The sequence below is a fragment of the Pseudorasbora parva genome, chromosome 15, assembly GCF_024679245.1.
Source record: "Pseudorasbora parva isolate DD20220531a chromosome 15, ASM2467924v1, whole genome shotgun sequence".
NCBI classification, from domain to species: Eukaryota; Metazoa; Chordata; class Actinopteri; order Cypriniformes; family Gobionidae; genus Pseudorasbora; species Pseudorasbora parva.
This window is the reverse complement of record NC_090186.1, coordinates 10,219,168-10,238,847: the sequence shown is the minus strand read 5'-3', so window position 1 is coordinate 10,238,847 and position 19,680 is coordinate 10,219,168. Positions and strand designations below refer to the sequence as shown.

Below are 19,680 nucleotides of genomic sequence, written 5' to 3'. Positions count from 1 at the left end.
AAGGCTATATATCATATGCTGAAGTACATTTCTGGAGTGTTAACGATTAAAAGAAAAAAAACAACAACAAAAACCATACAAAACCGTGACCCTAAAACCATGATAAGAACTAAACGGTGGGTTTTGTGAACCGTGCCCCCCCTAATATGTGCCTAAAACACAATCATCCGTTGCAGTTTTCATCCATTTTATTTATTGTTTTTGGTACTTATTTAAATGTGTTTTTTTAAACAGACGGAGATTCCATTGCTTTTATTGTTTTTGGTTGTTTTGTTCATTTATTGTGGATATTTTAAAGTTTACTGATCTTTGAAAATGTGTACCTGCACACATTATCATTATTTTTGAGGAAATTGCTTTCAGAACGACAATATTATTGTTTATTGCAATAATTTCATGGCCAATTTATCGTCCAGCAAAATTTGTCATCATGACAGGCCTATCCTGACCCTTGACATTCCAAACCTGTATGACTGTGCAGTTTTTTTTTTGTTGTTTTTTTACAAATAAAATGTAAGTCAATGGGAACCAAAGCTGTTTTTGTTCTCCAGTTCTCCAAATGTCTTTTTTTGCGTTCTGCAGAAGACAGAAATGCATACAGGTTTGGAACGACATAAAAATCCTAATACATTTTTTGGTGAACTATCCGTTTAACAGTAAAAATATAGCAATGGGATTCTGCTGTATTGATAAATGAATTCTCAGGAGACGACTCTGTTCTCTGAATGCGTGATGTCAGTAATTTGATCCGTAACAGTCTGTTTGGGATTTATGTTGCTGTGTCTGAAAGTGGAACTGAGGTGTCTAACTGTCTTTTGAAATTGCAGGCGTGCCACTGGTTGTTACAACTGCTAATGGCTTTGTAGTTTGTTGTCATGGCAATTGTCTCGTCGTGTAGCACGTGGGGGTTCCGCCCATGTCCCCCGTGAAGGCTTTGTTGATTGGATCACCTTTTGCTGATATTAGTTGATCTGTAACCCATAGAAGGCCTCACCCTTTGTACATTTCACAGGTACGCCCCACCAATGGCGTTTAGAGGTAAACTAGTTATATCTCATGTTTAAAAGTGTTAATGTAAATACTACTTTTAGTCCATTAAACAGTAAATAACACAATAGTCATTTTCTTAAATACGAATATTAATACTGATTAAGACTAGTATTAGTTCACCAAGGCTGCATTTATTTTATCAAAGATGCAGTAAAAGCAATAATATTGTGAAATTACAATTTAAAATGTTCTATTTGAATATATCTTAGAATGTAATTTATTCCTGTGATGCAAAGCTGCCCTTGCTGCTCAATAAAGATTTATCAATGTTCAGCATTTATTTTTTAATTCAAAATATTGGTAACACTTCAGTTTAGAGTCCCATTCTCACTATTAACTAGTTGCTTATTACCATGCATATTACTAGAATATTGGCTTTTTATTATATATTTATTTACTCATAAGGCATCTATTAATGCCTTATTCTGCATGAAGTCAAATAATTCCAATGCTAGTTTTAAAAAAAAACAGCAATAAAGAATGATACATTTTCCAAATGTTTGACTATAATATTGACTTGGGCCCGGTTGTATAAACCACTTAGACTAGTCTTAAAAGTAAGTCATCTAATTTTTTTCTTTAATACCGGTCCTAACTTTTTAAAATCATTTGCATAAAATGGTAGATCAGTTCAATTTGAATTAGAAAAGTAAGACTGATTACATTTTGACTAATTGCTAGACAAATTAGTGTTTAAAACAGTCAGTGACTAAGTTTATGCAACTAGCACCTGGTGTTGATTACACACTGCACATTAATATAAATGTGCATTGTGTAATCAAAAGATAATGGTGCTGCATATATTTTGACATAAAAGTTTTTGATGTAATTTTTAATACCTGATCCTTTAGAATGGAAGCAAGCTGAGTGCTGCTGTAGACAGGATGGAGGTTGCTTGTTTCCAAGATTGATGGCTTTCAGAACAGGAGAAAGGCACCAGCGTCTCCAGCGCCCATCTCAGACACAAGCAGCGTAAACCAGTAACCCAGATTTAATTGGCTGCCCATTTATCATCTGATCCAGCATTTCTTGATCTGAGCTGAACTGCAAGCACTTCATCATCTGAGTGGGTCAAGCTGTTACACAGATGAACGGAAACATTTTGGACCCGTTTATTAATAATTAACCTGATTTCTTTTGAGAAACAAACCAGTGCGTATGATATTTTCATCATTACTATTTAAGCAGTTATAAGAACATCCCCTGATCCCCTGTTTTTGTCACCTTCACTTCCTGTTCAAGAAATGCCTTTTTCTTTGTTCATTTAATTTCAACTGAAAAGCTTAGATCTTATCCAGGTGTCTTATGGAGCAGTCAATTAGTATTTCACTTGTCAGATTAGCAAGTCGATCCAAAAAAGACTCTGTGATTGCTAATCTGGTTTGGCCAGAGTTCCGCCACATTCGTTGCCATCTCAACAGTGACCTTGCTTCCAACAGGATTTCATAACCTCATGTGCACCGCCAGACTGTACTGACACTCGCCGATGGCTGTCAGACACTTTAAAGCATTTTGTTTTTATGATAAAATGTATTACTACTTTTATTAGAATCACTGTAAATGATGACTGTGACATGCTATCTCTGAAAGGCACAAAAAAAAAAGTAAAGCAGAAAGGGCACCGCACACCTTGTGAAGTCTTTTAAAGCGGAGACAACCCTCAAAATGTCTTGTTATTCACAGAAAATAAATGTCTGGGGCCGTATATTGACAACATTTTCTCACCACTAAGAGTTCTCCTAAATAGCAGTAAAAGTTATTGGGTATTCTTCTTAAAGCATATTCACAATGTTGCTGAGACAAACTTTTACTAGGTAATAGAGAGACTTCTTAAGCTAAGAGAAGGGGTGGATTTGACCTCGTTGCTATGGATGTCAACATGCTAACTAACTGCCCACAGTGATTAGCTGATGGGGGAGGAGTCCCAATTCGCATACTATCCATACTAAATAGTATTCGAAATAAGAATTAGTAAGGCCCAAATCATAGTATGTTGAAAAGAATATTCCAACGATACCCAGATGGTTTACTATTTCCAGTCAGAATTCGAAGTGCGGATCGGCGCGCACTCTTAAAGGGTTACTTCAGCGATTAGCATATGGCTTTGTATAGAAACCCTGGAGTATATGCAAATGATTGTGCTTTCCCCTCTAATATCCCCCTGAGACAAGAGATTTGTGCATTTTATTTCTGAAAAAATTCCTCCGACGACGCAAATATCATCAATTTGCTCATCGGAGGAATGTTTGGCAAGAGGCTAAAGACTACAGCCAGCAGAGGGAGCCATTTCCGCATGTTTTCAATCACCGCATGGGGGATGCGAGATTACACTCACAGCTCAGCTTGCAGCTGCAGGCATTTATGTAAATGGAGCAGCGACCAGGGGCGTTGCCATCTTTTCAGAAGTGAGGGGGACAGAAATGTCGTAATACCATTTTTTGTTTTGTTTTTTGGACCGATATAATTTATCGCATCTCTTGCTTTTAATTGGGCAAGATATCAAACACACAGCTGAACAAAAAACACTAATATCTATAATATTATTCTCCTATTTTTTATGCCAATTTTATGATTGGTTTATATACTACAAACACTTGTGCATTAAGACTCACTCCATAGATTTTATGCAATGTAAAAAAATATATATATTCTGATGTAAACCATGCTGTTCTCAATGTGAATATATATATATATATATATATATATATATATATATATATATATATATATATATATATATATATAGTAAAGTGTAATTTATTCCTGTGATCAAAGCTGAATTTATCATCATTACTCCAGTCTTCAGTGTCACATGATCCTAATCACTAATCATTCTCATATGAGGATTTGATGATCAACAAACATTTATGATTATCATCACTTGTGCTGCTCATGGTGCTGCTTAATTTTTGTGGAAACCATCTAAACATTTGTGGTCAAATTAAAAAAGAGAGTAATTAATACTTATTGATCAGACATGCATTAAATTGATCACAAGTGATATTTTTAATATTACAAAAGATAATAATTTATTTAATAAATGCAAATAAATGCTGTCCATTTAACTTTCTGTTCATTAAAGAATCCTGAAAAATAACATGTAGGCTATCATGGTTTCCACAACATTTTTAAGCAGCACAACTGTTTTCAACACACATAATAGTCATAAATGTTTCTTAATTATAAAACCACCATAGGAGAATGATTAGTGAAGGATCATGTGACACTGAAGACTGGAGTAATGATGATAAATTCAGCTTTGATCACAGGAATAAATTACTATATATTCACATAGGAAAAAAAGCTGTTTTAATTTGTAATAATATTTTAATATATTACTGTTAACTATTTTTGATTACATAAATCCAGCCTTGGTGAGCAGAAGATACTAAACATTAAAAGCTGCATTACTCATATGATAGCCTACTTTATTGTTAATAAATAGCTTTCATTGAGATGACTTGAAAAACATATAAAGCATATATTGTCGGAATCGTTTGATTGTCGTCGTCCCGTTTCATCACTCATAACGATTGTTTTCCTTCAGCTGCAGCTCCAGCGTGACTGGGTATTACCTCTACGAATCCACTTTTGGACTTTCTGTGAGAGAGCGCCCTCCTCATATTTAGATTCAAATAAAATTACAGGTCATGCATAGATTATTTTTTGTCTCAATTTCAATCTTGATGTATTCACATTGGTTTCTATGTAAATACACTTGCCCGTGACCTCAAGAAGCGCGCTATCAACCGAAGTTAGAGAAAGCTGTTTTTAGCGTCCCTTTTAACTTGCCCGCCCCCGCGCAGGTAACGCCGGTTCGAATCCCGCTCGGAGCGGGTCGACTAGGATCGGTGAGACCCAGTAAAGGTGCGGGGGACGAAAATACATTTTATTAAAAGTGAGGGGGGCACGTAATCCTCGCCCATTTCAGCGGCACAAAGTGTTTTAACTTCTCAAATTAATTCCTATAAAAGTTAAGCTTCCAAATGCATGAACTGAAAATGCGACAGACTGAACACGCGCTGTGAATGTATGCTCCGAGCGCAGTCGCGTTTACCTCAGCTCTTATCACAAGCTCATCCATGACTGTCAATGTAATCTGACTCCTACAGCGTTTGTGCTGTGACACTTCCTCAGCGGCTAAATCACATTATATTGAACAGACACCTTCAGTTTTTAATTGTTCTCTAACTGAACTAATTTTATGAAGATGAACGTGGTGGGAAAGTGAATCCGTAATCTAGTAGCAGTTGCTTTGGGAGTGGCCTCGTAGGGCAGCGAAGGATTCTGGGAATTGTTGTCTTTCATCCCCATTAAACAAATACATTTTCTGTCTTTTCTCAGCAAATAAATCACCAAATAAATTTTTTTTCACATTTACTACTACATTAATGACCCAGGTTAAATACAGATTCATCTTCCCAGCGCTGAAGTACTTCTTTAACGGCTGATATTGCCCACAACCCATTGTGAGTTTGATGTGATTTAGATTAGAACTATTAAGGAGGATAAAAAAAAGTGTTAAAAAACTACAAACATGGTTAAGTAGAGAGGTTTAATAAAGCGGTTTGAGTGATCATTTATCAGTACCGGTATTTAGCCAGACAAAAAGATATTTATTCAGCGTTGTCCACATTATATTTCACCTGCAGAACTTTTGTAATGACACGTTTGGCCATTAACTTTATAAAGCATCATTATATTTAAACTGCAAACACGAGGAGAGTCTCTGCATTAAAGACCCACGATGGCAGATCAACGTGTGGCTACATTTCTCTCCCATATGGTAGGAAATTAAACTGAATGTGGAGGATTTGAACTGTGACGATGATTGACGGCAGTTTTAAAATGTGATGAGTTATCACTCATAACTAACCGACAGAGTCCGTTAAAGATGACACATGTCCTAAAACTTGCATACTGTTCTGCTGCACCCTCAAAAGTATATACTTTTTGTTCACAAAGAGTACATACTTTTAGGAAACTTTTAAACATACTTTTAAAGTAGGCGAATTGGGATGCAGCAGAAGTGTCACTAATTAAGCAGTTGTCAGCTCTCGAGAGATTGTTTTGAACATATTGCTACATATGTTATATAATCATATGAAAATATTATGAAGACGTTCAAATGGTCTAATCTAATCAGCTTTAGAGGAGCCATATTATATACACAAATTATTCACAGAGTTACCTCGACAGTTTCCTGCATTCTGCATTTAACAACTTAAAGACTATATTTTAAATATTTGATGTAATGGCATATTTTTAGGCCAGTATCACTGATGCTAAAACATCTAAGGTCTCGACAAAAGAAAAAAACAAAACAAATGAAAGCCATTCATAGGGCTGGACGATATGGCCAAAATTCATATCACGATATTTTTCTTAATTTCGGTCGATACGATATAATTCCGATATCGATATGAACTATATAAAAGCTTTAGAAAAAACTACTAAGAACTGCCACAAAGGATGACTGTACCTACAAACTTCTGAAAAATGTATTTGCCAAGTCTATGAATAGTCCTCCTATAAAACTATATAATATTTTAGAAATAAAACCAGTACAAATAAATTAATGTTCACCTTTTATTTGTATTTAGCCTTTATATGAAAAAGAAATGTGAAATCAACATCAAATAAACATAAGACTCTCACTTTATTAATATTAATATCTTTAAGTTTAAACTATAACATAGGCTGATTATATTATTCTTAATATAGATTAAACAAAAGTGCTTCAGCCTGGATTCAGCCTGACTGAATATTCTAGCGGATGGATCTTCTTCAGATGGTGGATCTGCTTCAGAGCGTACAGTGCTCCTATGCCGCAGATGCAGTTTATTGAGCATTTTCTTTTAAGTTTTAAATTTCAGTGAAGTACAATTCATAGCGCTCTATTCTCCATTTATGCAAAATTATAGCATATATTTAATGCTGCATTTATTTAATTAAAAAATGCAGTAAACAACGTAATACAGTGAAATATTATTATGATCTACATCATCTGTTCACTACGTGAATATATAGAAAAGTGTCATTTATTTCTGTGATCAAAGCTGAATTTATCATCATTACTCCAGTCTTCAGTGTCACTCATCATTCTCAAATTAGGATTTGATGCTCAACAAACATTTATGATTATTATCAGTGTTGAAAACAGTTTTGTTGCTCATGATGCTCCTTCATTGCTTTCATATATTGTCGCATTCGTCTGACTGTCGATCGTCACCTTTCAGCTCATAACGATTTGTATATGTAACGTTGTCCTTCAGCTGCAGCTCCAGCGCGACAGTAACGTTAGTTCTACGAATCCGCTTTTGGACTTTCTGTGAGAGAGCGTCCTCCTCATATTAGATACGAATAAAATGACAGGTCATGCATTGATTATTTATTGTCTCTGAAATTAAATCTTGATGTATTCACGTTGGTTTCTATGTATACACTTGCCCGTGACCTCAAGAAGCGCGCAATCAACCGAGGTTAGAGAAAGCGGTCTTTAGCGTCTCTGTTAACTTGCCCGCCCTCGCTCCAGGTAATGCCGTTTCGAATCCCGCTCGGAGCGGGTCGACTAGGACCGGTGAGACCCAGTAAATGTGCGATGAAAATAAACTTTATTAAAAGTGCGGGGGACACGCCGAACCACTTCCACCCCACTGAATTAACGTTAGTCTTTCTTCTCTTATCAACTATTTCTTTCTCCTTACTTGTGGAAGTTCGTTCAGTCACATTTGTGTTGCGGTCAGGGAAACACTTTTTGTAGCTAAAACTTGCTGCGTTGGATCTATCAGCCTACTACTGCTGAGCACTGACTGGTGACTGCGTTTCTAGGCATTAAAATAAATTTTAATTTAAGTGAACTTAAAACAATCTTCACATTAACCCATTATAATAAATGTAATTTACCTGTGGCCTTCCTACCTGTTAGACATATAGAGAAATTAATTACATGTGAAGTTATTTAACACCTTTCTTAGCTGCACAAATTATAAATTAAATGTAAATTAATCCTTTTTAAATCAATACTTTTGGTCCCTTTGTACTTTGATTAAAATTAATGACAGACATCACAGCAACTGGTTTGTTAGGCTGCTGTCACTTTAAGATCTGCCGTTGCCGAACATGATGTGGATCTGATGCGCTCTCATGCACATCTAATTTTCTCACAACTCTTTAAGTTCATTTAAGATGCTCTTATGAGAATACTTAACCAAAAAAACGATTTGGCATAATTCTGTTCTGATACTGGCATGAGTCTTTCTGTGTGGCGTGTGTATCACACAAACAGCACATTCTCTTTGTCTTGTCACGCTTAAATGGTTTAAAAGCATGCATGAATAAGGGTGTGAGTGATCATATAATGTAATGCTAGCTAAAGGATGCTGCGTTAATCGTGTTATCAGTGCAGATGATGGGATAACTTGACCACACTGTTTTATTCTCAATCATTTGATGCATTTTGCCTGCACATAAATTAACCTTTGTTATGTCATCATCGCTAATTAAAATCTATGAATCAAAATATCCATTGCATTTATGAAGAAAAAGCTAAGCACCCAAGGTTCTATTGTCTATTATTGCCTCAATGGTGTACAGTGTTTTTGGGCAGATTGCTGAGTCGGATTTCCAGCCACAGCCATTTCAGGAATATTTGTGTTTTTATTTGTGTTCTTAGTGACTTAGAAGTCCTTGCCTACCCCAGCTTTTCAGACTACAAATGAGCCTGCATTCTGTTGTGGAACCTGGAAGTGCTGCACTGTCTTTGCTACATGAAAAGCGTAGGAGAATGATGTTGAAAAGAAGAGACTGTTGCATAAAGCCGTCATTGTTTTGTGCACAAATTATTTGTCGCTTTGTGACATTTAAGGTTAAACCACTGTAGTCATATGGACTATTTTAACGATTTCTTTACTACCTTTCTGGGCCTTAGAATTTGCATTGACGTTTACTGCCTGTGGCAAGTTCAGAAACCTTATGGATTTCATTAAACATATCTTAATTTGTGTTCTGAAGGGGTTTGGAATGACATGAGGATGAGTAATTAATGACAGAATTTTTGTTTTTGGGTGAACTAACCCTTTAACAATGACAAGAAGAATTAATTCATGAATTGCACCAATTCGTTTTTCCATTTAACTCTTCACGAATTAAACTAATCTGTTTTTTGAGTTCAACTCGCTGATTTAATTATTTGTTCTCAGCCGTTAACAGCTGACAGAAGGGGGAGATTTTCAGGGAATAATGACTTCAGAATAACTTTCAGCTTGTTTCTTATACAAAACTCTTATATGAATTAGGAAAACCTGGGATAAATACAACGCACAAGACAAGTTATGGACTGGTTTTGTGGTACAATTGCAGCATTTTTGAGGCTTAATCTCCAGTCTTCATTTATTGAAATGATTTGAGGGTGGGGAACGATCAGTTAATTTTTAGTTGAGTTAATCCTCTATGTTTTCTGTGGCACTTATAGTTACACCCAGGACTAACATTTGTTATTTGATAGATCTCTTTTCCAAAAGTAAAAAGGTCATTTTTGGACTCCACTTGATGTCCACTGTGATCAGTGGAAAGCTTGTTCGGCCTGGCCTTTTGTTTAGACTGCTTACAGGATACCTTGGTTACTTGAAGGCAAGGTCTCCCCTTTGAAAGCCACGCTGAAAAAGACCCTAGAGCAATAAATAAGCGAGTGTTATCAGGAGCTGCTTGGAGGAAGAGGATGCAGCTGTACGAACAGGACTCGCGACTGAGACGGGCGCCCAGGCACTCCTGGAGCCTTTGAGCTGCTGGAAAACGGGAGGTGTGAGGTGGGGTCGGCCCTGCACCGTTTGTTTTTCCTCAGCCGTTTCATCCCCTGCGACCATGCAACGTGCCCTTTTTTACCTCTAAACCTTTCCTCTCGGCAGGAGTTCAAAACTGTCCTGTGACCCTTATGCATTAAAATCAATAGTTTACACAGTTCGACGGCACTAGAAAAATATCCATTTGTCAACAGGTTGCGACCGGAAACATTTCCTTTTCATCTCTCCAGATGTTTGTAAAATGCATAAACACTTTTCTCCTTTTAAATTGGAACTTAATGATCGATAATGTTTTTTAAGGATGTATTTGGTAGTGCTTGATAGTTTAAGAGAAGTACAGGTTGAAATGAACTCTGCTGCCCAAAACTCAAAATGTTTACACAAATGTTCTATTGTGTGGAATAAATGTCAGAGATCTATAAAAAGTCTCCCATGTTTTTAACCTTTTCTCACAGGAAAGGACCTGTCAAGTCGCAGCAAAACAGACCTGGCTTGTATTTTTGGGAAGCGATCGAAACAAGAAACAAGAGACCAAAGTGAGGTAAGCGGTGTAACTTTGGTGACCCATCTATTTTTTAAAATTTAAAATGTCGTTCAACAATATTCCACGTTCAGTACAAGTATAAGCATAATGGTTCTTTACCCCCCCAAATCCATAACAAACATCCTTGTCAATCCATGCGATTTAAGAATATCTGGTTGCAGCAAAAGGTTTCCCATGCAGATTTCAACAGGTTCAAGTTTTTTTTTACTGATTTGCTGCATTGACCAACAGAAAGCTGTGTGTTATGCTTCATACATGGCTACACTATTGACAATAATACAATAGACATTTTTATTTTATTTTTTGCTATGATCTTACCTTTAAAGTGAAACGCTTACCATTGAAATGAATGGGTGATATTTTATTAATTTAGGAGCAATTTGCATCTTAAAATGATTTTAGTGTGAAAAAAAGCTTAAACTTTTCTGTTGAAAGTTATATCCAGTTTTTAATAATGTTGCCATGACAACGCTAACTTTGTCACACCTGCCGATGGCCAGCGACTTGAAATTTACTGGCCATTAATGTTTTTTTACCAGCCATGAAACACAGATATATAAGTATAATAGTTATTCAGACAAGAGCAATGAGGGATTCTTTGTCTTTTGTTGTTTGATAAATTAGGCTGCTGTCACTTTAAGAGCTAATGCACTGTTACACATGCGTTTTATTATTTATGTTTACAAGGATATTTTCTAAGATGGACATTTTGACAATTTTGTTTTAATATGTCTGTTCACTTGCAAGAAGACGTGAAAGGCAGCTTAATTGAGTGTTTGTGTGCTGATTTATGAGATGTTTGCACACACATCTTCCCACACAGCGTATGAGTAGGGGTGGGTATTGTTTGAGTTTTTATGATACCAGTGCCAAACTGATACTTTTAAAACAGTACCAGTGCCTGAAACGATTCTTAAAAAAGGGTTAATTCGCCAAAAAATGAAAATTCTGTCATTAATTATTACCCTAATATCGTAGGACACCCGTAAGACCTCCGTTCATCTTCAGAACACAAATGAAGATATTTTTGAAATCCGATGGCTCAGAAAGGCCTTCATTAACACCAATGTCATTTCTTCTCTCAAGACCCATAAAAGGCACTAAAGACGCTGTTGCAGTGGCTCTACAATAATTTTATGAAGTGACGAGAATAGTTTTTGTGCGCTAAAAACTTGTATAGTGATGGCCGGTTTCAAAACAAAGTTTCGAACTGTTATGAATCACTGTATATATTCATGATTCGGATCGCCAGTGTCGCGTGATTTCAGCAGTTTGACATTTAAAGAATGTCTATTTAATTGAATTGATTATGACCAAAGATAGCCTACAATAATCATCAAACTGAAAATTGCTGCTACAACCTACGTCTACTGACTAGCCAATAAAACTGCAACGTTGGCAGATTGATCAATGTGGCATGGCTCTAAAACTACTTACCTCAAGCTCCATTTACAAAATTGGCTTGCAGTGTTGTCCTCTTTTCCCTAACCATGGCTATGTCCTCCTCTTCAACGCACCTAACCACAATTGCCAAAGTGAGATTTATCTTGCTCTGTTTGGTTTTCACTAACACATGCTGATGACATTTTACTCTTCTATAATAACTACAATAATGTCGTACCCAAAATTCTAATGATCCAAGTCGTACAGTGTGATTTGTAATGATCTTATAGGCTTGCCGAAATAACGGCATAAAAAAAAAAGAATAAGGTTACGATTTACTGTTTGTTTTGTTTTGTTTATGGTAACCAGCATTATGCTTTAAATGCACTTTTATGCGTTTTTACACGCTTTTGCTCGTTAAAAACAGAATAATCCTTAAATATCCAAAATGAGCTTTTCTTCTATGTTGAGCTGACTTTTGAAGTGTTACATAAAAATGAGAATGATATTGAGATGTGGCAAAGTTATCGCTGCGGGTTGCGTGTCACCTCACGGTCCAGCCCACCTGTAAGCACCGCTGACCTCTGCTTTCACGTGACCCGCTCGCAGCAAGTTGCAGGCTGATAATGAGCCGTGTCATAGCGTGCAGTCTGACTCCACACGAGTCACTGTAGGCAGGGATCCCGCTGAAATCCCCTTAACGGATTTGCTCCCGCTCTTTCCTCTTTCACCTCATAGTCCTGTCAGCCACCTCTGTGGTCAAATCACAGGTAGTGTATTTCTGATGATGTGCTGGTGGGCACGATCAAACCGCATTTCCCCATCATCTCCTAGGTACAGGAGGCAGTGATGGAAGTAAAAAAAAAAAAGAAAAAGAATTACTGATGATCCCTTCAAAACTTGGTTTGAAGAAGTTGGTTTGAAGGGATTATTTAGTAGACTTTTTGGCTTACATGGCTCTAATAGTTTGGATTCAGTTTGAATGTGGCTCCTTTGGTGACAAACTTTGGTTGTGTTTGTATGTCCATTGGAAGTCAACTCAAATTTGAAATTGTAATTATTTCTTCACTTGCTATTTTGCTAGAAGACACATCCTAAATATAAATGTTAATATATACTGGATTTTTTTGTGGTTTAGTTCTTAGTGAGATTTGTATTTCCACAAAGAAACACCATTGCTTGCAAGGCAGCAGAAGAATAGTTTTAGGTAAGCTTGGGTTTTAAGCTTTGGCTCGTGAATGAAATGTCGTATCAGAGCAGCTTTGCTGTTGTCATGACACTCGGCACGTGTCTCGTTTTCTGGCTGCTGTGCAAAGACGGTGTTGTGTTTATATGTTGATTCGCATACAGTGTAAAACGCTTGGTTATTTTGGTGTTTTCTTATACCACAATTCAGAATGTGAATAAATGAAAAAAGATAGTTAATTTGCCTGTTTTAAATGGCAACCATTCTAACAATGACAACAGGGACTAGTTAATCTAAAGTAGAAAGTTTACAATTAAAGTAAAAAAAAATGGTAAGCAGTTTCAGTTGAATTTGTTTTGGACAATTGTGGAAAGCAAGAAGAAAAAACAGTGTTGCCTTGAAGGAAGTGCAAGTAAATTCATTCATCTGTGTAACAAACTGAGCAAACAGGTAATTGCCCAAATTATTAATGTCTCAAAGAGTTGGTTACGTTGTTTTGTTTAGGTTTTAGTGATCTAGTTGCTAAGTGCCAGTTGTGTATGGAATTACATTCTTGCGACATACACTTATGGGTTGTGTTATAAACGGAATAAATGAAATGAGGGAGTCTGAACAGAAGTCATATTGACATTTTTAAAAAGTAATATATTGGTTGTTGGGGAAAAATATAATTATATATTAAATTAATACAATTACACATTACATCCCAGTTTCATTTTCTTGACCTTGTCTGTGGTTACCTCAGTCTTCGTGACATATCAATTCTAAGTACATCTAATGTATGTGCTGCAGGTCTGAAGCCCCCGCCCGAACTGCCTCTTTACTGAGAAAGCAGCACAATAGCAGCATCTCATGCTTTGCTTGAATTTGGAAGTGCCGGCAGTGTGCTATATATTTTTTTTTTATTCCGCTAATCGTTTTGTTGCAGTTTGTTATTGTCCTACTCTGGAGGGACTTCATTGACCGGATTGAAAACCAATCTGAACAGGCTCACAATGGTATCCCAGGAGGCCGTGTGGCGAAGGGCTGGTGGCGAGCCCTGTAAACGAGGGGCAGTTAGGCCTGCATAGGAAGCCAATGAGGGGGGCGTTGTTTGTGTGCATTGTGCGCTTGTGTGGTGATGCAGCCTGTGGAAGATTTTTGCTTCAGTTTATAGATGCATGGTGGGTTCAAAACGGGACGTGAAGATGATTTATAAACCTGTTTAATACAGTATTTGTGACTGTGACTGAGCCTGTGCCATCGCTGTCACCTTGCAGGTTTTAAGTGCATCATGCAGTTAGCGTCCATGCAAAGGGCCGATCTCACTGCTGCTTGCTGCTGTGTCTTGGCCGCCCTCACTCCCAACTCTTGCACCAGGGGTTTTCCTTCCCTCTCTCAGAGCTTCCTGCCAGTCCCTTATCTCTTGTCACAGTGTTCTCTGACACACACATGCGTGCACATGGGAGCCCGTTCCAAGTCTCCCCTGATCTCATTACCTTGATTTAAGAAACTTAAGGGGCAATTGTTTTGTGGTAGGTCGTTTTTTTTTTTTTTTTTTTTTACAAATGAGTTTTGATTTGTTTTCTATATGAATTAGGCACTACTTAATGTTTCAAACATCACATCTCGGAGGAAGTTCAACAAAAAATGGAAAGTGATCAAATTGCTCCATCTTTCTCTCAAAATCCAGTTGTCCACTTTTTGTTCGCATAAACACGCTGACAGACTGTGATCGACAGTATGTATGTATATATATATATATATATATATATATATATATATGTATATATATGTATATATATACATATATATATATATATATATATATATATATATATATATATATATATATATATATATATATATATATATACATATACATATACGTATATATATATATATATATATATATATATATATATGTATATACGTATATATATATATATATATATATATATGTATATGTATATATATACATATATATACATATACGTATATATATATATATATATATATATATATATATATATATATATACGTGTATATATATATATATATATATATATATATATATATATATATATATATATATATATATATATATATATATATATATATATATATATATATATATATATGTATATGTATATATATATATATATATACGTATATGTATATATATACGTATATTTCAAAATATATATATATATCATTCAAAATATTTCAGACCTTGAAATAATAATAAAAAATTATATTAATTTAGAAATTTCCATCACTTTTCCACAATTAAAAAATGTCCTCCTATATCTAGGTTTTTCAAGGTCATGGGAATCCTTGTTCATAAATAAAAAAGAATAACTCAACAATTGTAGAAGAAACCTAAAGTAGGAATCAATGCAAGCTTGCATTGAATTTTTTTAGCAGTTTAACTGATCTTAAATCTAAATGTCTTATATGTTTAACCCATCTTGGATATTTCCTGAGGCCCCCTAGTGGGCCTGGCCCCTGGTTGAGAAACACTACTATAACGGATGGCCATCACAAGCATGCTGGAGAGCCGGCAGTGTCCGAACAGGCTGCTGTCTGGAGGCCGTGCTGCCATCCATCACTGCCTTTTGCTCTGAAGGATGTGGGAAAGTCTCAGTGGCAGGGAGAGCAATGGTCATGACTAGTGCTTTTTGGCATTTTTTCATTTGTGCTTTTATCACAACCGTCTTTACCTGATCACATTTGTTTTTATATTTTTAGCTTTCAGTATTTATACTTGATGTGTCTCTTATTTTGTTCCCTACCCATCCCCTTTTCTCTCGTTGGCTCGTTCTCTTCTCGGGGGCCTTAGTTAGGCTGTAGGCTAGTGTGTATGGAGTCATGAGGAGTGGGTGTGATTTATCTCCCTCGGCCCCTCCGTACCCCCCTCCTCTCCGGCAGGCCCAAAGGAAAGAGCCGAGTTTGCTTGAACGCGGCTCGGTTTACGAGGCCCCAGCATTAGCTGAAATAAACCCTCCTGCTGCTGGTGAAAAATGTCCTGTGATTGGCTAATTAATCAGTCAAAAGGGGAGCGTCGCGGCCTGTGACTTGAGGGACCCGAGCAGGCGACCGCTGAGGGCCCGCTGATAAATGGACTCCCTCCTGCTTCATACATCAGTGAAACTTAGTCATTTTTTACCACTGCTCTTTGCGTCAATGGTGGATCGCTAAGGCCTACACTTATATATTTTGTGTGAAACTCTGTCTGTGTGTGTGTGTATGTGGAATGCATTTCAGACAATTGTCTGATTTGGTCTGCACACTTTAAATTGCTCAATAAATATTGTCTATTCAGCATAATGTCCACATCAAAGTTTTAGTTTCAATATTATTGTGCCCTAGATTTTTCAGGTTGAAGCTGCAAACAACAGACATTAAGTTTGAAAATCCAATGATACATTTGATAGTCCAAGTAAGTGTAGTATGATTTTGGCCATTTTTCTTTTTACTTTTTAATGTTTATTTGTGCCAGTGATATTTAATTTAGCCCAAAATATATCAATTGCTACCTGTTGCTGTAGGTGTGTTGCTTAAAATCAAACTATTTTGAAATGTTACAATATGTACACTGCCATTCAATTTTTTTTGCTTAGTAATATTACTTTTTTAATTGATCAGACAGTAAAAAGATTTACAATGTTTCCACATATTTCCAGTATGCATTGGTCTATTTTATTAAAATTCAGCTTTGCCATCACATGAATAAATGACATTGTAAATATAAAATAGATAGGTTTTTTTAAATAATATTAATGTGTTTGCTGTATTTTCAATCAAATAAATGCAGCCTTGGTGACCAGAAGAGACTTTCAAAACCATTAAAACAACTTCCCAACCCCAAACATTCAAAATTTTAATATTTAAATTGTGCTTGAATATTTTAATATACAAGTCAAAAATTAACATACAAGTCAAAAATGTGTGTGTGTGTATATATATATATATACTGTTGTTGTTGCATAATTTTATTTATAATTTTATTTTATGTTAGGAATTGGTCATGCATATATTTTATTCAGCAAATACTGAATAAAATACTCAAATATAAACTTGTGTATAAAAAAAAAAGAAGGGATTTTTCTTTTATTAAAGTAAGCGGCAAAGGATTCGCGTCTGTGGTTGTCTCCATGGTTCCGTTCAAGCGGTCAGGCATTTCTTCGTGCTGTGTTTCCAGGGGTTGGCGTGACCCCCCCCGTGGCCTCTCCCACTCCCACGGCAGCTCTAACACAAAGCCCTCAGACTAGAGGGTGGTACCTGTAGCTGTTCTGAATCAGCCCACGCCCGTCCTCATGAAGGATCGCCAGCCAGTTGACTTGCCCGTTCCCCTGATGCCGCCACCTCACCAAATGAGGAGAAGAGGCTGCACCATTTGGCAGATGTGGTGAAGGGGCGAGAGGCAGCGATGTCATTGGCCGCAGGGGAGTCGGCTGGTGGGCGGAGTTGAATAGTGAAATGCTGCTGAGGATGCAAAAGTTGAGCTCCAAATATGCCAGCAGGTTTATAGTGCTCCCATAACAAAACCGCTGAGTTTAATCCACATTTAATATATTACACAAATTATTTTTTGGAAATAAATTTGAGAGATTTGGAGAGGTTACTACTGAATTCTAAAGATTTGAATTCTTGCTTTTGAAGAACCAAGAATTTATTTATTATTTACTAGCAAATTTCATTTTAAAGTTGTACTATTGTTTAAAAGTTTTCAGTCAAAAAGTTTAAATGGGGTTTAATAGAAGTCTCTTATGCTCCAAGGCTGCATTTATTAGATCAGAAAGTATGGTAAAAACGGCAGTGTTGTGAAATATTAAAATTTGATATAACTTTATGTATTATAATATATTTTAAAATGTGAAGACTGTTAAGCAGTCTTCAGTGTCACATGATCCTTCAGAAATCATTGTTGCAATATGCTGATTTGATCCTCAAGAAACAATTATCAATATTGAAAACAGTTGTGCTGCCTAATATTTGTGGAAAATTATAAAACAATTTTCATCTTGCTTTGAATATGAAGTTGATTTGAAATTAAAAGACTTATGTTACATTATAATTGTCTTTACTGTCACTTTTGATCAATTAAATGCATCCCTGCTAAATAAAATCATTACACATTTATTTATTTATTTATTTATTTATTTATTTTTAAATCTAGTTACTGACCCAGACTTTTAAACAATAGTGCCAATGTTTGAACCATGGCTTGGTGGCTAGCATTGAGTTCTGGTGCTTATGTGAGGGGTGCGAGTTCAAATCTGTCATGCGACATTTCCAGATTCCATATAATTTTCCGTCCTCTGTTTAAAAACGTAGAACCAGAAAGCTTTTTCACATTATTGCACAATAAATAGCAAAAGCCCACAATAAGACTGCATATTATGACTAGAAGATTTGTGCTCAGTCAGATCCAGACAGCAGTGTGAACTGGCACGTTGCAACCATGTGGTCCGGCATGTTTAACTTCTCAACTAATGCGGTAACCGACGCCTGTGCGCCGGTGTTCAAAGGCATGTTTGTTTTCAAGCAGGAGAGCCCTAATATGTTCTCAGATAACATCTAATTGCCTCAAACAAAAGCACAGCCTCCCTTACGCTGTTGACAGGGCTACAGAATAATGAAGAAACGGGCCGAAATGACTGCTTGCTACATACCCTCCGGCAACTGGCTTTACGCCCATTGCCAACCCACTGACATGTACAAATTAGTGTGAAAATAAAAACGGCATTAACTAAAAAGGGTAACTGAAGTGGCCAACTTCAGCAGTCATTGTAAGCCCAGGCAGGGCTGCCCTGGCATGGTGATTACAGTATGAACAGAGGAAGCTAACCACCCGACGCTCCTGAGAGCCACCACCACTGCTGTTTTCGTGGGTCTCGGCTTGCATTTAATCACCGCCAGTTTAATCTAATAAATCACAGCAGGGCAGAGAATAAATGGTGTGTCCTCCATCTTGGGGCTGACACATCAGCTCCTTGGAGGGCACAGAAAGGCAAGCACTTTACATTGTAAAGCAAGCAGAGTTTAGTGATGATGCCCTATGCAGTGTGTTGTTGCCATTTGTTACTCGTGATAAGTAATGAAGTCTAGGGTTGGTGGAGAGGTCTGCATCACGCTAGCTTACTGTTTGCATTAGGTCTACTTAATTCAAAAACCTCTTCATCAATTACACCTTCACTTACCCTATTTTATTCATTTCGTTTCAGGGTTTGGATTTTTTTTTAATGTTGTCTGTTGTAAATTTTAAATTGTATTAATAATAATAATAAAATATTGTTTTAAATATTATCATCAATTTAACACACCATGCAACCTAAAATAATGTATTTGGTGTTTATCTGGTTTAATGATAATAACAATAATCATAATACATATAATAAAACAATATTTATTATTATACCAATTTAAAATACACAATGCACCCTAAAAAATGTATTTTGTGTGTGTGTGTAGTTAAATTAATAATAATAATAATGATGATGATGACAATGGTAATATCAATATTAATTAGTGCTGTCAAACTATCGTGATTAATCACGTCCAAAATAAAAGTTTGTTTACATAATATATGAGTGTACTGTGTGTAATTATGTATATTTGAATGCACACACAATTTGTATTAATAATAGGGCTGTCAAACGATTGTTAATATTATTGTTATTATTAATTATAATATCATCTGAACATACACCATCCAACTTAAAAGAATGCCT

The 19,680-nt window shown here is 36.1% G+C and overlaps 1 protein-coding gene across 1 annotated transcript in view; it reads left to right on the top strand.

Annotated features, from left to right (window-relative positions):
* Nucleotides 1-19,680, top strand: part of pinx1 (PIN2 (TERF1) interacting telomerase inhibitor 1) — a 36,087-nt gene that overhangs the window by 7,750 nt on the left and 8,657 nt on the right. The window contains exon 6 of the mRNA XM_067417073.1: nucleotides 10,307-10,392. Coding sequence (XP_067273174.1) covers nucleotides 10,307-10,392 — 86 coding nt within the window. The remainder of the gene's footprint in view (nucleotides 1-10,306; nucleotides 10,393-19,680) is intronic.